Source organism: Panthera pardus, unplaced genomic scaffold (assembly GCF_024362965.1).
Source record: "Panthera pardus isolate Hobbes unplaced genomic scaffold, ASM2436296v1 HiC_scaffold_17, whole genome shotgun sequence".
In the NCBI taxonomy this organism is placed as follows: Eukaryota; Metazoa; Chordata; class Mammalia; order Carnivora; family Felidae; genus Panthera; species Panthera pardus.
This window is the reverse complement of record NW_026526732.1, coordinates 110176745-110198377: the sequence shown is the minus strand read 5'-3', so window position 1 is coordinate 110198377 and position 21633 is coordinate 110176745. Positions and strand designations below refer to the sequence as shown.

Genomic DNA, 21633 nt, shown 5'->3' with positions numbered 1-21633 from the left:
CGGACAGTTAACCGATTGAGCCACCTAGGTGCCCTTATAAAGTCAGTATTTTAAAAAAATTTCTCCATTACCGTCTTGCATATTTTGGGGTGTATTCTAATTCCAAAACAGTTCCTTTTGTTAGTAGTGTGAATGATGCCATATATATATAAAATGCCCACTAGGTAACATTTCCGGTATTTATAAACGCTGCTATTTAAGTATGTTGATTTCGTTTTGAGCAAACTTCCTGAACTCCATTCTTACTTTCTTCCATTTTCTATTTTTTATTGCTCGTGTTGGTTTTCTGAAGCCTTATTTTATTCTTTCTGACTCTTAAATCTGTATTTTTCTTTCCTTTTAAAACAGTGTCTAGAAATTCCAGTCCAGTGTTAAAAAGTTGATAAGGAATGTAGGTATGAGCCTCCTTTTCTCATTTCTCACCTTCAGGAGTATGCATCTTATTTTTTATTCAACTTTTTAATTTCCTTATTGTTTCTTTTATAAACTCTCAGCTGCCATCATCTACAAAGCTTTGTGAGGTTACGTTACTGATGAAACATCATTACTTAACATCATCTAATGCAAATAATTGCTTTTACCACCTTTTCCAAATGCAAATACCTGCTTTGAAACACGTTCAGTTCTTCTTTTTTTTTTTTTTTTTTTGGAATGAAATGTCTAGCTTTATATTTTTTTTGGAAATTTTTTTTTTAATTTAAATTCCAGCAGTTAACATACAGTGCTATATTCCTTTCAGGAGTACGATACAGTGATTCAACACATCCATACGTTACCTGGTGAGAAGTCACCCCCACCCCGTGACCATCCGTGAGTTCTCCATAGTTGAGAATCTGTTTCTTGGCTTGCCTCTTTCCCTCTCTTTTTTCCCCTTTGCTCATTTGTTTTATTTCTTAAATTCCACATGTGAGTGAAGTCATATGGGATTTGTCTTTCTTTGACTGATTTCACATCGCGTAATACTCTCTACCTCTATCCACATCAGAAATGCATCTTAAATTTCTTCATCCGGTAAAAATAATCTATAGTATTTTGGCGTAAAGAATTTCCACACTGGGGCGCCTCGGTGGCTCAGTCGGTTGAGCGTCCGACTTCGGCTTAGGTCAGGATCTCGCAGTTTGCGAGTTCGAGCCCCACGTCGGGCTCTGTGCTGACAGCTCAAAACCTGAAGCCTGCTTCGGATTCTGTGTCTCCCTCTCTCTCTGTCCCTTTCTTGCTCATGCTCTGTCTCTCTGTCTCACAAAAATGAATACATGTTAAAAAAAAAAGTTGAAAAAAATTTCCACATTAAAGAAGTTCCTTTCTTTCCTTATTTTGCTAATCGGATGCAAAAAAAAAAAAAAAAACTCGTACGAATTTTGGAATTTTATGTGCCAATTGAGATAATCCTAGAAGTTGTTTTTTTCTACGTTGATCTAATGCGATGAATTACACCGCTAAATACACTTACATTAAACTATCTTTGCTTTACTGAAATAAAATCCACTTGGTCATGAGGTATTGTTTTTTAATATACTCTTAGCTTTGGTTGACTAATAATTTCTTTAGGACTTTTGCATCTCTGTTCATGAGTTAAATAGGCCTAAATATTTCTTCCGTGGCTATCATCTGGTTCTGGAATCAAAATTATACAAGCCTTATAAGTGCTTTCAGAATTCTTTTTCTTAATTTCCGGCATCAGTAGTTGAGAATAGGAATAAACTATCCAATATTAGGTAGCACACAGCTGGTAAGCCACCTCGGCCTGAGTTCAGGTTCAAGATGTTTGAATGCTACTTCAGGTTTTCCATTTTGATTGGTCCATCCGTGGTCTTTATCTTTCGTGAGCCAATTTGGGTAAATTATATATTTTTAGAAATGATTTTGTTCATCCAGGTTTCCCCACTTTTCAGCCTGGGGTTGTTCTGAATATTCTTGGCTTTTAATCTACATTGTCCCTGAAAACATTTCCCTTTTCTCATTGGGAAATGAGTATTTTATTTGAATCTTGTCTCTTGTATCCTGCTCCAGAAAGTTTATCTGATTAATCTTTTCACGTTACCAATTTTAAGTTTTATATATCTTCTCTACGGTTATTAACTGTAGAATTTACTTATTTGCCCCCTTATTAGTTTAGTCCTTATGTTTTGGGTTCGCTCTGTTGTTTTTCTCGCCCCCCCCCCCCCCCCCCCCCCCGCCAAGTTCTGGAGTCGAATGCTCAGTTTATTTATTTTTGGTTGTTTTTCTGGTGTTTTCTTTTAAAATTAGGTGAAGTTGTAAATTACCCTTTATGTCCCATATACTTCCAAATGTACCAATTTCACCGTCATTCAGTTTAAGTATTACTTGATTCTTTTTTTGATGTTCTCTTAAACCCAATAATTATTTACTGTTACGTTGTTCAGTTTTATAAACGTACGTGATCTTCTTAGAAATCCTGTCGGTATTGATTTTGGGTGTTATCGCACTTTGGTTTTCTGTAGAATACTGGTCCTCTGGAATCTAATTTACCATCTTTTCTCAGTGGAAGAACTGAGTCAACTCACTGAGCTTGCCAATATAGGCGATTGACGATCTAAGACATTTCTTATTTTCGAAACATATGTGGCTTTTTCTACGTGGCTTTTCTCTTTCATTTCTGTCATAAATGAACTGTGATTGGAGGACACATTTTGTGTAATCAATCACAGTCCTGTTTACAATTGCTAGGATTTACATCATGGCACAGTATGTGGTCAGATTTTGTTAACGTTCCGGGACACCTTGAAAGGAATGAGGATTCTGTGGTTGTTGAGTGGGGCATTACTCTGTACGTATCAGTTAGGCCAAGTGTGTCAATTGTGTTGCTCAACCAGAAAAATTATTGTGGCTGCAATAATTAACCTCCTGCTCTGCCCTTCTGGTCACCACAGATCTGATTGACTCACCTTACCCCACACAGAGCACATTAATCAAGGCCGAGCACTCGTTCGATCACTTCAGGACCCGATCAGAGGGCGTTCAAGTGCACAGCGAGAGGTAGCCCTCGGGATGCCCGCCTCACCTCCATAAACCAGCTGCTGCTGTCTGTCTCCCAATCTGGCTTCCAGAAAGGAAGGATTTATGATGGGTGTTGGATGGCCGTGCTACCACAGGATACGGCACGATGGAGCTTCCGGCCTTTTAAGTTGCCTTTACTAACAGAATTGGCCCAAATTACTCTCTCATTACTGGAATCAGAAGCCTCACCAATTCTCTTGTTATTGTTAGCTGCATTTAATCCGAAATTTTTTGTTTCATTTTTTATATTTTTGGTTACCAAAGGTTAGATTTGGTTCTTTGTCGGATGCTATGCTTCTTATTTATATTTTCGATCCTCTCTTTTGCTTCTTTAAATACATACATAGGGGCGCCTGGGTCAAGCGTCCGACTTCAGCTCAGGTCATGATCTCGCGGTTTGTGAGTTCGAGCCTCGAGTCGGGCTCTGTGCTGACAGCTCAGAGCCTGGAGCCTTCTTCGGGTTCTGTGCCTGCCTCTCTCTCTGCCCCTCCCCTGCTTGTGCTCTCTCTCTCTCTCTTTCGAAAATAAACATTTAAAAACATTTTTTAAATATATACATAGATTTCAAATACCTTTAAAGATATATTCCAAGTTTTTTTTTATTCTCTCACATGACCCCTTGTTTCTTCACGTGTCTGGTGATTTTTGGTTGATTGTGAAATCACATTCCCTAAACTTCCCTGCACGAGAAAATCGTGGAGTATGAATTTAGGGTGAGTTTCTCCGGAGAAATTTCACTAGTTTCTACCAGGCATCTGTGGCCTCCTCGAAATTTCAATTCTTGGCTTATGGCACTTGAAACCAGTCGAGTTTGAATCTGGGCCCCCAAACCTTGTGAAAATTGGTGTATTGATTCAGGTATTCAGAAGGTCTTTATTCTGTTTTTCCTTTCCCTCCGAGCAGGGGCTGAGACAGACCAGTTCCCCCACTGGACGGAGACAGCTTTGGCTGTCTCTGGAGCCACGTTTCCTCTGAGCCTTCGGAAACCAGCGGAGAAGTCAGCTCACCTGACAAGCTTTTGGAGGTGCACTCAGCACGTCTGAGCGAGGTAAACCCGAAAACAGACCGAGAGGGCTCTGTGCTGGGGCGGGGGGCAGCCTGGGCTCCTGGAGCTCTGCCTTTCCACGGAGGCCACCTCTGTCATCAGGGAGTTTCCACGCGTATAGTGATTTCTCCTGCCTTCCCGATACCTTACGTACGTGGAGCGTGATGGTGGAGGGCTCCCCTCTTTGGGAAATCTGGCCATGGCAGACGCAGACCATCTCTCCTTGGCCCGGGTCATCAGGACCACGTAGAGGAATTGCCTGGATCCTGCTACACCACAGCTCATGGGCTTTCCCCCAAAGACACCAAGTTTGTATATGACCTTCACGGGGCTAGCGGTGTGAAGGGGCAGTCCTTTGTGATTACAGATTTATGCCGGCATGTCTGTCCCGACTTTTTTTTTTTTTTTTTGAGTGATTTTGGGATGTTATCTCTTGTTCCTGGTTTGTCCATCACAGCTGAAGAGGAAGGTCACCCAGGGCGGCCCATGGCTTCAGCGGGCATTTATCTCCCTGGGATCAAGCTCTTCCTTCGTGTTTGATCTCTGAAATTTTCTCTTGGGTCTTTTTCAAGATCAGCTCGGCACGTAGAATGATTGTTTAAGCTTGATAGGGCATTTTAGTGTTCTTAAGAGAAGGGTTTCAGGTAACCCTGCCCACAACACTTGTAGAAACACAAGTCAGCCTTTCTAGAAGTGTTTCTTCTGGTCTTTCATTCTAATTTGCTCCTGATTTTCAATTCCTTTTCTAGCAAAACTGTATCTTGTTACTTATATCACCATTCACCCAGCCAAATTCCTGTTTTGATCAGGCCACACACCCATTATGAAAAATCACAGAGGTCCTGGGCACGTGGCTGGCTCAGTCGGTTAAGAGTCAGACTTTGGCTCAGCTCATGATCTCAAGGTCTTGTGGGTTTGAGCCCCGCATCCGGCTCTGCATTGAGAGCTCAGAGCCTGGAGCCGGCTTTGGATTCTGGGTCTCCCTCTCTCTCTGCCCCTCCCCACTTGTGTGTGCTCTCTCTCTCTCAAGTATTTTTTTTTTTTAAATCACAGAGGTCCAATTCTGTCCCCCTGACCAACGACGAAAATGTTCCCAGCACAACTAATTGACATCCAGCGAGAAAGAAATTGTATTATCTGTAGGTTTGGAAGGATGCCTGATCTCACCAGGTTTGATGTGACAGAATATCTCATTACTCACCTCTGGCAGATGTCACCTCTACAATTGTTTGTATATACATTACCTTCTTTCTGTACAATTAATATGAGAAAGGTAACCGCCCATGTCTGAATGCTCCTTACCTCATTCAGGATCATTCCACACAGAATGGAAGAAATTAGTCCTCCTATCATTCCAATTACATTTGTAACTCCCTTAAGAAATCCGTAATAACTGTGCAAAAAAGAACGACAAAACACAGATGTAAAGTCGTATAAACACTACAGGAAAAGCCAGCCTAATGAAATGAGGTTTAAGAGAGCTAACTGTTTATTTCTTGAATTTTTCATTCCTCCTCCTCAAATTCCATTAAAATGTCAAAAAAGTATGCCAATATAATTAACTTTCCGGTTACAGCACAAAGTCAGAAAAGTTGGCTTTTTAAGAGATTGAGAAAATGAGACCATAGTAGAGTGACAGCCAGCAGGATTAGGAAATCTGTAAATACAGTTGAGAAATTCGGAAAGTGATGTTTATTGGTAATAGAAACCGGTTTAGGGTTAATACAGAATGGAAGGACTCTATTCACCTGGCCTGTTGCCACAGTCCCAGATCCTGGCCCCAGCGACTGCTCCAGTCCTCAGACAAGGAGGGCAGAAGCTAGTTTCCAAACAACAGTGCTTGGCCAGTCCTGGGTACGCAGACCCAGCTCTGCAGCAAGTGAACTACAAAATCAGGGAAGCCACAGAGAATGATCAATACACTAGGGCTCAAATCCATCAAGCCACAGAGCACAAGGAAGTGCCTTTCAGAGAGCGGAATCAGTGTCTTTCCGAGAAATGAGTTCTCTCCAGGATGGGGAGTCTTTGCCTTTCCTGCCTAACAGCTTTCACCATTAGAGGTTCTGTGTGTTCTTCCTTTTTCTCTCAACGTTTTTTTTTTTATTTTTTTAAATTTATTTTTGGGACAGAGAGAGACAGAGCATGAACGGGGGAGGGGCAGAGAGAGAGGGAGACACAGAACCGGAAACAGGCTCCAGGCTCCGAGCCATCAGCCCAGAGCCTGACGCGGGGCTCGAACTCACGGACCGCGAGATCGTGACCTGGCTGAAGTTGGACGCTTAACCGACTGCGCCACCCAGGCGCCCCTGTTCTTCCTTTTTCTGAGAGTGAGGGTTTTCTGTTTGTTTTGTTCTGTCCATTTGATTTTGTGTCCCTGGGTCTATTTTATTCCTCCTCTGCCTTCACATGTGGGAGGCTGTGTGTAGTTGGTCTGTTAGTTTCTGTGTCTTAAGAGAGGCATCACCTAGGGACCCAGAGTCCCTGCAAGCAGCTGTAGGCAGTCACTGGGTGCAAATTTGATTTGCTTTTTCGGGGGAGCTAGAGGGTGTGTCCTAATGTGTAAAGAAGAACATTTATGATCGTGAGCAGCCACAGGTGCAGATCGGGGCAGAGACCTCCAACTGTCCCCGGAAGGTAGAGTTCCCTTTTTCATTTTAGCGGTAGGACCCCTAAGGTCTTTGTGGGAATTGGGCCACTGAGGACTTTTGTGGGCCTTTGTCACATTTGCCTTCATGAGCCCCTCTCCCCATAACGATATTAAAAATTATATTTTATGACTGTGTGTGTGTGTGTGTGTGTGTGTGTGTGTGTGTGTGTGTGTGTTGAAGAACTTTTCAGTGTCATCTAATTGTCAGATTTACTGACATGAAGTTGTCCATAATATTATTTCCTTTTTATATGCTGTGACTTACCATAATGCACACTTTGATGTTACTCATTTGACCGTTTTTCTCTTTATTTTTCTTAATCAGCTTCGTTATTTTACTAATTTTATTAATTCCCAAAGAACCAACCTGTGACATTGTCGATTTTATGTTATGACGTTTTCCCCCTAATCTTCATAATTTGGGGGGAGGGTTAAATTTGCTCCTTTTTTCCTGGCTACTTGAGATCAAAACATGATTATTGATTTGAAGACTTAACTGTCTTTCGATGTATATGTTTAAAGCTACACATGTCTCTCTGGGCATGATTTTAAAACCATCCCACATACTTTGAAATGTCCTATTTCATTATAATTTAGTGAAAGTATTTTCTAATTCCAACTGTGATTTCTTCTTTAAGACATTAATTTGAAAGCAATAGGTTATTTGTCATTTACTTTTGATGGCAACCTTAATTCACTGTGATCTAAGAATATACAGTAAAACCTTGGTATGTGAGCATAATTCATTCTGGAAACATCCTTGTAATCGAAAGCACGTGTATATCAGAGTGAATTTCAAGAACCGTTGGCTCAGTTGTGATCAGGTGACATTTGGCCTCATGTACAACTCGTATTGCAAGACGTCGCTCGTTTATCAAGTTAAAATTTATTAGAAACGTTTGCTTGTCCTGCAGAACACTCACAGGACAAGTTACTCGCAGTCCAAGGTGTTACTCTTCTGAATGATTTCAATCGTTTTAAATTAATTGCAGCTCGCTTTATGACCCAGCATATTGTCAGTTTCAGTAACTGTCCTGTAGGCAACTGAAAATAATTGGGATCCTCTCCTCGAGCACAGTGTCATGTTCCATATTCGTCAATTAGGTCAAGCCCGTCACATTTTGTTCTTGTCATTCTAGTCGTCCACGTCCTTACTAACTTCGTGTCTCCCTCATATTTTGTACAAGCTGTTCAAAGAGGTTATGAAAATTTCTCCCTCCGTGGTACATTTGTCTAGCTCTTTGAGTCCTCTCAGTTTGTACTGAATATAAATTAAGGCTGTATTCTTGGATTCAGAGGTATAATTCTGATATTTTTCTCTTCACCATTGTGAACTAACACTTTATTTCTAGTAGTGTTCCACTTTTTCCGATACTAGCATAGTTGTTTCAATCTTCTTTTGGTTAATATTTGCGTGGGATACCTCTCTATAGCCTTTAATTGCATCCGTGCTATGTCCTCATGTTTATTGCATGTTTTATTTATAGCAGGCTACAGTGTCCTTTATCATTGAGCTGGACAGTCTTGATACTCACTTGGAATATTTCATCCATATTGGTCTAATACAATAACTGATATACTTATGACTCTTTATCTGTTCACTATTTTCTTTTTGACCTCCGCTTTCACATTCCACTTTTTCTTTCTTCTAGATTCATCGGTTTTATTTTTTCCGTCTATGACAGTATTTCACTGTTGTTTTCAAGCACTGAAGATATTATAGCATGTCCTTTTCACTTTAGTATGAATTATACTTTTACTCTTTTCTCTACAACACCAGAAGCTTAGAACATTTTTAAGATTTTAATATTTTAACATTTCTGTGCATCTCCCTCTTTGCATTGTTGCATCCTGTATTTTAATTCCTTAATGCAGTTTGGTTTGATGTGCATTTCAACTCACAAGGTATTCTCTACTGTTTTGCAAATCAGTGGTCTCTATAATTACACACATATTTACCCCCTTATCACTCCTGAGTCGTCCTAGCACAATCAGGTTTCAATAGGGATAATTTCTTTTTACCTGAAAATTTTCTTTCGGTATCTCTTTTAGTGAACGTCCACTGGTGACAATTTCTCTGTCTGAAAACATTTTTATTTTGCTTTGACTTTCGAAGAGTGTTTTCACTAGGTATAAAATTCTAGGCTGACATTTATTTCTTTTAGCACTTTATAGAGCTCATCTCATTACCTCTGGATTTCATGGTTTCTGTTGAAACCAGAGGTCAGGCTTAATATTGTGCTACTTGAAAGTAACATGCCTTTTCTCTCTAGTTCCTTTTAAGATTTTTTTTCTTTGTCTTTAGTTTTTGGCATTCTTAATGTGTATATTATAATTTACATGTCACATGGTTGAAATTCACAGAGCTTTGTGCACGTGTGGTTTACCATCTTTCATTACTTTAATATTATTTGGGGCTGTTTTCTCATAAAATATGGCTTATGTCCCATTTTATTTCTCCTTTCTTTCTGAGATTCAAGTACAGATTTGTTAGCCTTTTACTTCATTCCACATTTCCGTTTGTTCTCTTTTTTTTTTTTTTTCCTGTATATTTCAGTTTGGATATTTCCTATGATACACCTTCCTATATACCAATCCTGTCTTCTCTTTGTGGCTAATTTGTCATTAAACCTATCTATTGGGGCACCTGGGTGGCTCAGTTCTTTGGGCGGCCAACTACAGTTCAGGTCATGATCTCGCAGTCTGTGAGTTCAAGCCCCACATCGGGCTCTGTCCTGAGAGCTCAGAGCCTGGAGCCTGCTTCCGATTCTGTGTCTCCCTCTCTCTGCCCCTCCCCTGCTTGCTCTCTGCCTCTCTCTGCCTCCCAGAAATAATAAAAAAAAAAATAAATGAATTTAAAAAAACCCTATTAAGATTTTAATTGCAGACATTTTATTCTTCAGCTCTCAAACTTCCATTTGATTGTTTGTATAGATTCCATTGCTGGTCAAATTCTTTATGCTTTCATCTCTTTTCCTCAGCTTTCCCCCCTGGTTTCTTGGTATATTCATCACAGCTATTGCGAAGTTCTTCTCACCTGATAACTTTAATATCTCTATCAGTGGTAGGACTATTTCTGATGAATTTATGGTTACTGATCACATGGCCCTATCCCTTGTCATGCCTAGTAATTTTTTATTAAATGCTGGACATTGTGAATAAGAGCTGTAGGGACTCCAAGAATATGTCATACTTTTCAAGAAAAGATTCACTGCTCTCTGTACTAGATTTGGAGAGGAGGGAATAGATCACTAATCTAATTAGGGAATGAACTAAGATGAGGCTAGGTTCCACTGTTGGCAAGAGTCAGTTTACCTCTAGAACCCCCCTAGGTATTGCACTCCGTGTTGTTACATGGAGAGTTCAGTATATTTGGCTGGGGCCCTCCAGGCTTTGGTAGATCTTGTCTCCTTTGTACAGATAGTATAGGAAATTCTGCCACTTGCCCGGTCGAACTTCAGAATTCAACAAATATCTCAAGGAGAGAAAGTGACTTTATGCTCAAATTCTCTTAATTTCCAATGTTGTCGCTCCAGCCCGTGCACCTGGAAGCTTGGCTAATCTCTCTATTCAGAGAAGCAGCCTCCTCCCAGGTCCAAACCTGGATTATTAGCCATTTTACAATTGGCACATGACCCCAAGAAAAAAGTGGCAGGAACTGTCCGCTCACCTCAGAGGTGCTGTCCCCTTGTGTTTTTGGTCTTATTGGCCTCTGCTGCAGCCTGATGTCTTTTAATGACTGTTTTTGGTATGTCTTTTAAAGATTTTTTTTTCAAGTAATCTCTACACCCTATATGGGGCTTGAACCTACAACCCCAAGATCAAGACAGGCGTCCCTACTTTTGGTACTTTATTTGGCCTTTTCAAAGGTTTCCCACCTGGAATGTCAGTCATCCACAGCTGCTCAATCCTGTGTGGAAGTTGAACAGTTTTCTCAAATTTTGCTTTGCAGCTGTACAATGTTGGGTGCATAGAAACTTAGAAACTTATATCTTCTAGTGAATTGAAATAATCATTAAAAATTCTTATTTCTAGTAATGCATCTTGACTTAAAGTCTACTTTGGCTGATCTGTTTTCCTTGATTTTGCTTTTAACCTATTATATTTGGTTTTTGTTTTTATTTTAATCCAGATTAAGTTAATTTGGAACATATAGTCCTTTTATATTTTATGGATTTTTTGATACATTTGACTTAAAATGATCATCATTCTTTATCCCACCAATTTTATGTTTCTTTTTAAACTTTACTCTTTACTTCTTTTTCATTGTTTTTTAAAAATATTTTCTTTACATCATTATTTTCTTCAGTAGTTACCCTAGAGATTAAAATACATATTCTTGACTTATTTTAGTCTAATATAAATGAATAGTCTTGCAAATTCCCATTAATTAAAACATCTTAGAACACGTATTCACATATTCATTTGTGCCTTTTTATCTTTTGTGCTGTTCATTGTTGTGCATTTTAATTTACATATTTTTATACCCTAATGGTATTGTCTTTTGTGAATTCAATAATTATTAGATTTATTTTATTTTTTCCTCTCTATCTCTCTTTCTTCATTCCATATTTCTATGCTTCATCTGTGATTATTTTTCTTCTGTCCAAAGAATTCCCATTTAATAAGTTTTCATTGGGTGTCTGTTGCTGGTGAATTCTCATAATTTGCCTGAAAATATTTTTATATTGCCTTAATTCTTGAAGGAATTGTTGCTGAAGATAGATTTCTAGTTAACAGTGATTTTAGTTTATTTAATTATTTTTTTTACCTATTTTGAGATTCGTTTCTAGCTTTCATCGTTCCTGTTTAGTCTTATTATTTCTTCTTTGAAAACAACGTGCCTTTTGCACTTGGCTGTTTTTAAGAGATCTCTGTTTCTCCCTCCCCACCTTTCTGGTTTTGGTAATCTTACTCTGACAAGTGTAGGAGCGGTTTTCTTTATATTTGTCCTGTTATCTCTTCGGTAACTAGGACCTCTTTGACGACTGTGTTCTCCTCCCAGATTCAGAAGTCTTTAGCATGTTGTTACCGGGGAAAGGATGTGACCTATTTGTACTAAGAGAGGTGATTTCATTCCATAGTTGAAGAAATAAACAGAATCTTCGGTGTCAAGATCCTGAATGCCTTGACAATTCCTCTGAAAACCATGACCTATCCATACGATGGAGCGGACGGTTCTTTTGATCTGAGAGTGGCAAGGGGAGAACGTGTGATGCTCTAATCCTCGTGCCATTCAATCCTCAAACAGTAGCTATTTGAGATGAGGAATGAAAACAACCTGGAGGTTGCTGTAACACAGGATAATCTTCTGGACAACAGTCTGCTCTAAATTTGCTCATTCCCCAGCTGCAACAGTCTGGGGTAAAAAGCATTTTGGAAATTTAAATAGCCACTGAAGTAGACTTTCAATTTTATCCGTTTTATATTTTGGCGTACTGTGATTTAGTAGAGCCCAAATAATATTCCAATACCTGAACTACAGTTGAGACCCACACGGAGGGGGTGCACAATCCATCCAGTCAAAAATAATTAAAAGTGGGGGCTCCTGGGTGGCTCGGTCAGTTAAGCGTTGGACTTCGGCCCAGGTCATGATCTCACAGTTTGTGAGTTCGAGCCCCGGGTCGGGCTCTGTGCTGACAGCTCAAAGCTTGGAGCCTGCTTTGCATTCTGTGGCTCCCTCTCTCTCTGTCCTTCCCCTGCTTACTCTCTCTCTCTCTCTCTCTCTCTCTGTCTTTCAAAACTAAACAAACATTTTAAAAAATTATTTGAAAAATAATAATTAAAAGTAATTCAAATCTTTTTTGGAGCCTTCTTTTAAGAATGTCAAGGCAATGACAGTTTCTTCTTAACGCATCACAGAACATCTTTCTAATTCTCTGGGCTTTTCTACTCTTGGTACCCACCATAAGCAATAGCGGCCACTACATTCTTAGGTTCTCTGTCTCACTCAATCCTAGTTTCCAAACAGTACTCTCACAAAACCACATGTGTGTGTTTCTGCTTCCTTCCAGAACTTTCTTCCCCACCACCTTTGTTCTGCTCCAACCTATATAATCCCTGTACTACTCTTCAGTTCTAACAAAGACCAAATTTCCCCGAGAGGACAATTCGGAACTGTATCTGCTTAGAGAACTCTCTCTAATAGGCAAGAGAAGTATATGATTAGGAACATTCTGCTTTAAGTAAGTTTGGTCTCCATCCCATTAGTAAAAGGCGATTAAGCCCTACCCATTGATATGGTTGAGCTATAATGCACGTATGCCCTAAAGACCGAGGACGACCTAGCTTAAGAGACTGAGAATTGTTTCTAGTTTGTGTATTAGGATATTTATTCTCCCCGACTCTACAAAATTAGCTGGCCGACCTGGAGTTTGGGTCCATCGGGACAGTGCAACTCAGGCCAAGTGCTGTGTTACCCCAGCCCCTGCTGGTTGAGATATTTCAGGTCCTACTGAGCAGATGCTAGCAACTGGCACTGTTGAGGGAGTGACTACAGCTGGTCCACTTTGGAAGCAGACGTAGGTAGGTATGCACCCTCCGTCCTTATCGCTGCGTGACTTAACATAAATTCCTTACCCTGCTCTTTTGTTTCCTCGCCCACGCTCATGTGGACAACATGATCTCATTCACACTGCGGCATGATGGGCACATGAAAAATACTCAAGAAATGCTACTATTTGTAATTTCCTTTCTCCTTCTTTTCGTTTTTTTTTTTTTAATGTTTATTTGTTTTTGAGAGAGAGAGAGCACAAGTGGGAGAGGGGCAGAGAGAGGGAGACACAGAATCAGAAGCAGGCTTCAGGCTCTGAGCTGTCAGCACAGACCCCGATGTGGGGCTCGAACCCATGAACCGTGAGATCATGACCCGAGCCGAAATCGGACGCTTGACTGACTGAGCCGCCCAGGCGCCCCTCCTTTCTCATCCTCGACCTCAAAGTGCATATGGCTCAGTTGACATGGTGCTTTCTATATCAAATAATCCTTACACGTTTTTATACAACTCCAGGTGATCAGAACACCTGTGGGCATTTTTAAGGAGGGCCTTGGAACTGAATGAAACTAATGGATACATGTCCTCATCACTCTGACGCTCACCTTGTGTAGATATGATGGACGAGGTTCTTTGTAAGAGTTGACAAGTGGATTATTTTTTGTTGATTTTGCATCTCTAGCCCCACGGCCCCTGCGTTACTAAACTTCAGAGAATCGTGTTCATAGTGGATCTAAGTTCCCCAGGGACTACTAGCCCCGCAAAGTACGATGTAGACAGCGCCCCCTGGAGCTGTGCAAATGGCAGAACTGCTGCCATCAGTCACACTTAGTGTATCTTCAACAAGGGCTGAACCGGGGACCCTGGGTGGCTCAATCAGTGACGTGTCTGACTTCGGCTCGGGTCATGATCTCACGGTTTGTGAGGTCAGGCCCCATGTTAGACTCTGTGCTGACAGCTTGGAGCCTGGAGCCTGCTTCACTCTCTCTCTCTCTCTCTCTCTCTCAAAAATACATAAACATTAAAAAAAATTTTAAATAAAAAATTTAAGTTAAACTAAATTCAATTAAAAGGCGGAACAGTAAAGAGAGCAAACAGATCTTGCTAGACGGATCTGGATTCAAATCCTAAGTAAGATCCCAAACCAGTGATGAGGTCTTAGATGGACAAGTATCTGACCCTCAGTTTCCTTGGTTGTTAAATAAGTATGTTTACTGACTGGGGGGTTGTCACGAAGATTCATGATATATAAACATGCATACACTAACGACGACAGCAGAGCAACTAACCTTTACGCGGTGTTCGCTGTGTGCCCGGCGCTCTTCTGTGTATTTGACCTGTTAACGTATTTAATCCTCTAATAACCCTATCAGGTCAACATTCTCTTATTACCCCCGTTTTGTAGATGTGAAGCAGGCACAGAGAAGGTAAGCAGGTAGCTTGAGCGGCGTGTTCACGCTTTTATCGAAACCGAACCTTCCGACTTTAGAACCTGTGCTCTGAATCACTGGGCTACACTTCATACACATAAGAGTTGCACACATTAATATATCATTAGGCACATAATTATCACTTAGAGGAGATTTCTGAACTATACTGATGCTTCTTCGGGAAGCATTTTGGCCTGCCGGCCATGAACTCACAACACGGTGGAAATCTTAAAGCACCTTTGAGAGCTTGAATACAAGAAAGAGATGTTTACCACCGTACCTGGGAGCAATATCCAAGCCATTTATAAGTAGTCCGGCCATGCAAAAGCTTCCTGTGGAACCAGTAAGTATCAGGAAAACGATGGTGCTGGAGAAGCTGAAACTCAGGTGAACCAGGCACAGACCGAAGAAGGGAGGCAGGAAGAGTCCTGGGGAGCCGTCCAGACAACACAATTAGGGGCGTCCCGAAGATGGGGTGAAGTAACTCAAAGTGCTTGAATGTCCTGGCTGTTCCTTACCTAGTGTGCTGAAGAGCTTCCGGATGGTATTGAGGCGGAGAATATTCCTGGACAGGAAGAAGTCTGCAGCGTGACCTGCCAGGATACCAAAGCTCCAGGCAAACAAATAGGGGAGGGCTGACAGCAGCCCATTCTGAGAAAGAAATGTCATCGGAAGGATGAGTCCGGAAGCCAGAGCCATCCCTCCACTGAAGTTCAGTACTGAACATCTGTATTGCCATAGGAGACACCATCAACATACAACCACAGAATTCTGACTTGGGGCCACACCACCCAAAAGAAAGAGGAAAATAGCCTTGAGGTCAGATATAGTTGTCACGGGGTGTCTTGGTCAGATGAGTGTCCGACCCTTAATTTTGGCTCAGGTCACGATCCCAGGGTTGTGCAGTCGAGCCCCACACCGGGTTCTGCGCTGAGTGTGGATTGCTTGGGGTTCTCACTCTCCCTCTGCCCCTCTCCCCTCTCCCCTCTCCCTGCTCGCGCGCTCGCGCTCTCTCTCACTCCAGTAAATAAATAAATCAAAAACGGTTGTCACAGTATGTCTAGTTTTCTATTGGTAGTGTCACGGGAACTGAAAGTTCTGGATAACAGAGATGAAGACTACACTTGGGAATGGGGACAGCTGGCTCGGGGGAGAAAGAGTGATGACAACAATTACAAACATTTATCTGGTGCTTACTCTGGATCGCTGCTATTAATTGTTTCAACCCCTCCATGGTCTCGTGGAGGGCAAAATTGAATCAGAAAGAGCTTAAATGACCTCACTGTCATGTTGGCCCCTAGGCTGGGTTCCTGGAGGTTCACTGCAGAATGCCACTTTGGGCATTCCATTTCTACGGGAGTCTTTTCTGGTTACCATGGCATCAGACATAAGGTTCCAGGCATCAGTGATTCTCCAAGTCAGACAAGCAATGAGAGCGCCCGTTTCAAGCAATGAGCGTCGTTTCAAAGCAAGACCTGAGTCATGGGTTCTCAGCCCGGGACTCATTGCCTTGTTCCGAGAGATAGGATGGGTGTGACTGGGCACGGTGGAGGGGAGGATGAGTCCCTGTAGGGAACGATGGTGTTGAGCCTTGAGTACTGCAGCAGGGCAATAATACAGTGAATGGCGGGGAAAGGCACTACGGGAACAGGACTGTGTTTTGCGGAGGCCAGACACGGTGCCTACACCTTTTGTTCCGGGAAATGGTGACAGAAAAAGTGGAAACGGTGAGTCTCCAGGTGCAGAGCATCAGCTAGACAGTGTAGAGAGGCCAAGAGCTAGGACTAGAGTCGTGAGAAGTTTCATAAAGTTAAAAGGAGAGGAAAGGTGTCCTTACCTCTTTTACGTTCACATGAAGGTTGGAGTCGACAAACGTCGGGGTGTAGAAAAGCATGATGTTGTTTGTCCAGTGGAAAGCAAAAGAACCGAAAACAATGGCCCAGAGTGGGAGAGACTTAATCATAGCCTTGATCGGCAGAGACCGTGTTCTTGAGCTGCTCTGGGAAAAAACAGCAACAACAACGAAACGTTGACTGTCAGCCCATTAGGAGAAGCTGGAACGCGGTTTCTTTGGGCACAGAATCTGGGAGCTGCCACCGTGGAGCGTCCGTGTCCTACCTGCTGCTGGTTGAGGGATGACAAGATGTAGTTCTTCTCACTGACGCTTATACACGGGTGGGTCTTGGGGTCGTCATAGAACAGAAGGAACCAGAGAAGACTCACGCCACAGCCACAGGCGCCTCTCAAAGCAGAACAGGTTAGAATTGAAATTGCTTCTGTCCGTAGTAAGCGCCCTTCCCGCCTTGACGTGTCTCGTCATCGGTCCGAGAACCTGAACCTCCTCTTTCTTCTTTGAGACTTTACAGCAAGGCTTGCATTTTGGGCAGTCCTCTCTGTATCCGAGGCTGCCTCTGCCTCCAGAATGAATTTTGTGGAAAGGGCGGCAAGCCCTCTGGCCCTCGAGCCTCTGTATCCCCCCACTCATGAGAGTGGACCTCCCTGCTCCTAGACAGACCCTCATCTCTAGATCCCCAATGTGTCCCACCGTGAGAAGACGGCACAGCCGAGACCTCAAAGGGCTTGACCATCACCTAGCTTTGGGAGCTTCAGTCTTGGCCATGCTCCTAAGATACAGCCCTGGCCTCAGGGATTATACAAGTCCTCCATGAGTTTGCCAAAGGATTTGTCGTTTTTGAGTGTTTTGTACTAATGACCCTTTAGAAATCCTGTTAGGACAGGGGGTGCAGTGCTCGTCAGTGAATCTTCCAGAAATGCATTCATTCATTCGAAAAGTAGTGATGAAATGCTCATTCTGTACCAGTCACTATTCTAGGCACTGGGGGTACAGCAGTGGATAGACCAGACAGATATTTCTGTCTTCGTGGAGTTTATTTTCTAGTGGGTGAGAAGGAGAGCATGAAAAGTAAGTAGGTAAAAGGTGTTAAATGTCAGTGGTAAGAGCTGTGGAGAGAAGTTGCGGGGGAGGAGGTGAGGAGTGTCAGGCTCCGTGGAGGCTGGGATGTGGATGTGGGGCCAGGCAGAGGGAGCAGAGAGTGCCAGAGCCCTAGGTTATGAGGCCAGTGTGACTGGAGAGGGAGCAAGGGCTGGGGCGAGGCGGTGGGGGGTGGGAGGGTCCTGGTGGCTCCGTCGGTTGAGCGTCCGACTTCGGCTCAGGTCATGATCTCGCGGTTCGGGAGTTCGAGCCCTGCGTCAGGCTCTGTGCTGATGGCTCGGAGCCTGAAGCCTGCTTCCGATTCTGTGTCTCCCCCTCTCTCTTCCCCTGCCTTGCTCGCGCTCTGCCTCTGTCTCTCTCAAAAACAAATAAGCATTAACAAAAAAAAATTTTTTTAAAGCATATTGACAACATACAACTCCCACCTCACTCCGTGGCCTGAGGACCTAATCCCAAGGTGACGCGTAAGTGGAGAGAAGCCCCCTAAGACATGGGCAGTACGTACATTTCTGTGTGACAGTTTAGCCCTCAGAAAAGTCCTGTGGTGCTGTCAGGGAATATTGATGTGCAGAAAGGTCAGCTTGCTCGCTCCGAGACGCGTGGTTAGTAAGCGGTCACCGACACTTAGCATGAATCATGTTTTTAGGGAGGGAATACGGTCCTAGAGGAGGAGCCTGGGGCAGAGCTTTGAAGAAAGCCAGGAGTTCGTGGCAAGGAGAAGAGGAAAAGTCTGCAGAAGACTGAGCAGGAATGGCCAGAAGAATGAAGTCTGGTCAGGGGGTCGGGCAGACCCTCCCCCCCGCCGCTGCCCCCGGTATTGTTGGATGTGATTGAGAGTTCAGGTTCAGGACCGAAGAACCTCCACTTGATTTGTGGGCATGGAGGCTTGGCCAGCTCTAACATTTGTGAGGCCCGGGGCAAGACACAGGAACATTTAAAAGTCGCAGATAAAGCTACTGATTTGTACTACACTGGAATATAATATGTCTTCTCGTCCTGTGTTGACCCCGCTAACTTCAGAATGGCCTGGAGAGAGACTTCTGCTTTCTGATCCGGCACGTAAGGAACTTGGAAGAGTCATCCTTCCCATCCTCGTGACCAGAAAAGTGTTTAGCAGACTAAAAATCAACAAGTCGTCTTCGATCCCGCAGAGAGTTGAGGTCATAGGGCAAGCTGTGGCTCCCCCAAATTGGAGAGACGGACAGGTGGACACAGAGAATGGCGGCTCCCCGGAAGAGAGGACTGGAAGCGTAAAACTTCACGGAACCAGTACCAGGGCAGGAGGAAATTAATGAAGGCTGACCTCTTACCCTCCATGAGATTCATGATTTTTAAAGCCATTAACTTTATATAAATTATTACGTTATAGTCAGGTTGTTTTTTTTTTTAATTTTTTCAGTTCTGAATAATGACTGGGATTTTACAGAAAGAGACTCACCAAAAATATAGAAGACCACGGGCCAGCCCAGGGATTGGCAGATGAATCCAGTCACAAGCAGAACAATGAAGGGCCCCAGCAGAACCCCTAATCAGAAAGCACAAAGAGCGCCCCTAAGGAGCAGACAGCTGAACCTAGAGATAATGTAGCGTCAGGGTAGCAATGAATGATTTCCGGTGAAATACATTTGTAGAGCAAAACACTGGGCAGAAGAAACGAATAAAATATTTGCTTTCCCCCCCCCCTTTTTCTGTTGTTTGAGATAAAGAAGCCTCTCCTTTCTAGACAGTTTCCGCATCTTTAAGGGGGGGCTGCCGGAACAGATGGTTCCCAAAGCCCCGGACAGTTCAAAACACACGTCTTTTACAGCTCTAGGAAGAACACGGCACAGTGAGGGAGCAGTGACACTCACACCTTCGAGGCCCTAGGTCGTTACCTGATAGACTCAGGGAGGTGAGTCGGCCTCGTTCCAAGGGTGGAGCCCACTTGACCCATATTGCGTGCTGAGCTATTAATGCTGACCCCTGAAATCAGAAGGATTAGGACATCTGATCTCTGATGCTTCCTGTGAATTTCAGCCCTGTTCACTTGTTGCGTTATCTTAGTACCTGGGAAACTCCCTGGGCCGCCCGACATGCGATGATCCAAGCTTCTCCACCTTCAGCGGCCATCGGCAGGATCAGGCTAAACAGGGAGCTGAGGAATAGTGCCGAGCCGATCATTTTCTTGATGGAGTATTTTTCAGACAAGTATCCAACAGGAATTTGGATGATGAGTATGCCATAGAAGATGGAACTGAAGATGATGCCCTGGGTTTTAGGACTCCAGTTGTACACGGGGTTCTGGGGAGAAAAAGAGAGAGAGAGAGAGTCGCATGGAGCCACTCTGCATCCTGGTGAGTTACTGTGATAGTCAGGGATGCGGGGACCCTGGTCTGCAGGCTTCCTTGGGGTCAAGGAGCTCCCCTCTGCTTCATTTTCCATCACGGGACCTTTGCTGCTCCTTTATAACATCATTTCCTGTGGGTACTGACATTTCACACTGGTATCTTCAAAGCTAATGGCGAGTCCTTGCACCGTCTCTACCCCCAGTACGGTGTAGACGTTTAATACTTATTCCTGGAACATTGCTACTCTGCGTGTCAAGTCTTCTGTGGAATACTACACTTGCCGCCATCATTAATTGCCTGTTGCCTTCTGTCTTCCTCCGACGACTCCGTTAAGTTACCCTCGTTCCCCAGACAGACATTTCCCCACATACGTACTACTCCCAGAGACAGAAACAGTGATCGATCAAAACGTGAAGAGAAGGTATCAGGCCGAACCGTGAAAATCATTGGATGAGACAGTGAAGGAAGAGGGCCAATTCTCTTTTGGTGCTTGGTTCTCTCCTTTTCTAAAATGTTCTGTCTCGTGTTTCCAAAATCCTCCCCTGAGATCTGTCAACTCACTTGTATTCCACGCTCTACTGCCTGAGCACAGCCTCCTGTCACCGGGCTACCTCTGCTCTGAGCTCCTGTGTCTACTGTTGCCCGTAAATATAATTGCCTCCCTAGTTTTTAGCTGCATTTTGTAATTTCAGGTTACAACTCAGATCTGCTCCGTGGAAACAATTTTCTGGTGAGTTTTCATCTTTTGGATGTGTTTGGAAAATACATGCTGTATTTTCTCTCTCTCTCTCTCCCTCCCTCTCTCTCTTCCATCTAGTTCCTTTGTATGGCCGCGAAGAGAATTCCTTTTGTGTGACTCCGATGTGAAGGAGATCAGTTTCCCTGGATCTTCTAAAGAGGCTCTTTTTTTACGTGTGTGGCCTCTGCGAATACCCATTTCTCTAGAATATGGGGTTCTCAATATTTAAACCAAAGCAATGGGATACTACAAATGTTTCAGGATATCGTTCAAGGAAAAATTGGACAAAAAGATTTTAACAGATGTCTGAGGGACAAACGATGCAATAAACTGCATACTTAATCTTTGACATAAAATGTACAACTTGACACATGTAATTACGTGCACGCTCACAAAACCGTCACCACAGTCAAGGAAATGTACGTGTTCCTCACCTCCAAAAGTTTCCTTACTTCTTTTTGTAATTCCTCTTTCCTGCTGTTCTCCCACCACTGATCTCTGCCTGTCACTACGTCATCGTTTTTATTTTCTGGAGGTTTTCTGTAAATTCGCCGTACTTATTTTGAGCTTCATCCATTTATTTTTAGCATTCATTTATGATTAGTGCTAAGCAGTACCCTGTTTTAGGACTGTACTATAGTGTGTGCATTCATTCATCTGTTGAACCTTTTTATTGTTTCCAGTTTGGGGCTGTTACAAATAAAGCGACTGTGAGCATTTACGTACAAGTCTCTGTACGGACATGTGTTTTCATTTCTCTTCAGTAAATACCTGGCATAGAATGGGGGGATCATACGGTAGGTCACTGAAGTGATTGTACCATTTTACGTCCTCCCCAGCGATGTTAGAGGCTTCGGTGTGTAGTCATAAACCTTTATGGATTTAATTTGCTTGTCCCTAATGACTGATGATGTGGGACATCTTTTTGTGAGTATTTGCCATCCTTCCCTGTATCTTCCTTGGTGAAAAGACTGTTTACAT

At 43.0% G+C, this 21633-nt stretch overlaps 1 protein-coding gene across 1 annotated transcript in view; it reads right to left on the bottom strand.

Moving 5' to 3' along the window:
• Positions 1-21633, bottom strand: part of SLC17A1 (solute carrier family 17 member 1) — a 34739-nt gene that overhangs the window by 4400 nt on the left and 8706 nt on the right. The window contains exons 4-11 of the mRNA XM_019425312.2: positions 19633-19866; positions 19461-19548; positions 19025-19111; positions 16752-16873; positions 16471-16632; positions 15152-15284; positions 14914-15061; positions 5366-5456 (exon numbers count right to left, since the gene is read on the bottom strand). Coding sequence (XP_019280857.2) covers positions 5366-5456; positions 14914-15061; positions 15152-15284; positions 16471-16632; positions 16752-16873; positions 19025-19111; positions 19461-19548; positions 19633-19866 — 1065 coding nt within the window. The remainder of the gene's footprint in view (positions 1-5365; positions 5457-14913; positions 15062-15151; positions 15285-16470; positions 16633-16751; positions 16874-19024; positions 19112-19460; positions 19549-19632; positions 19867-21633) is intronic.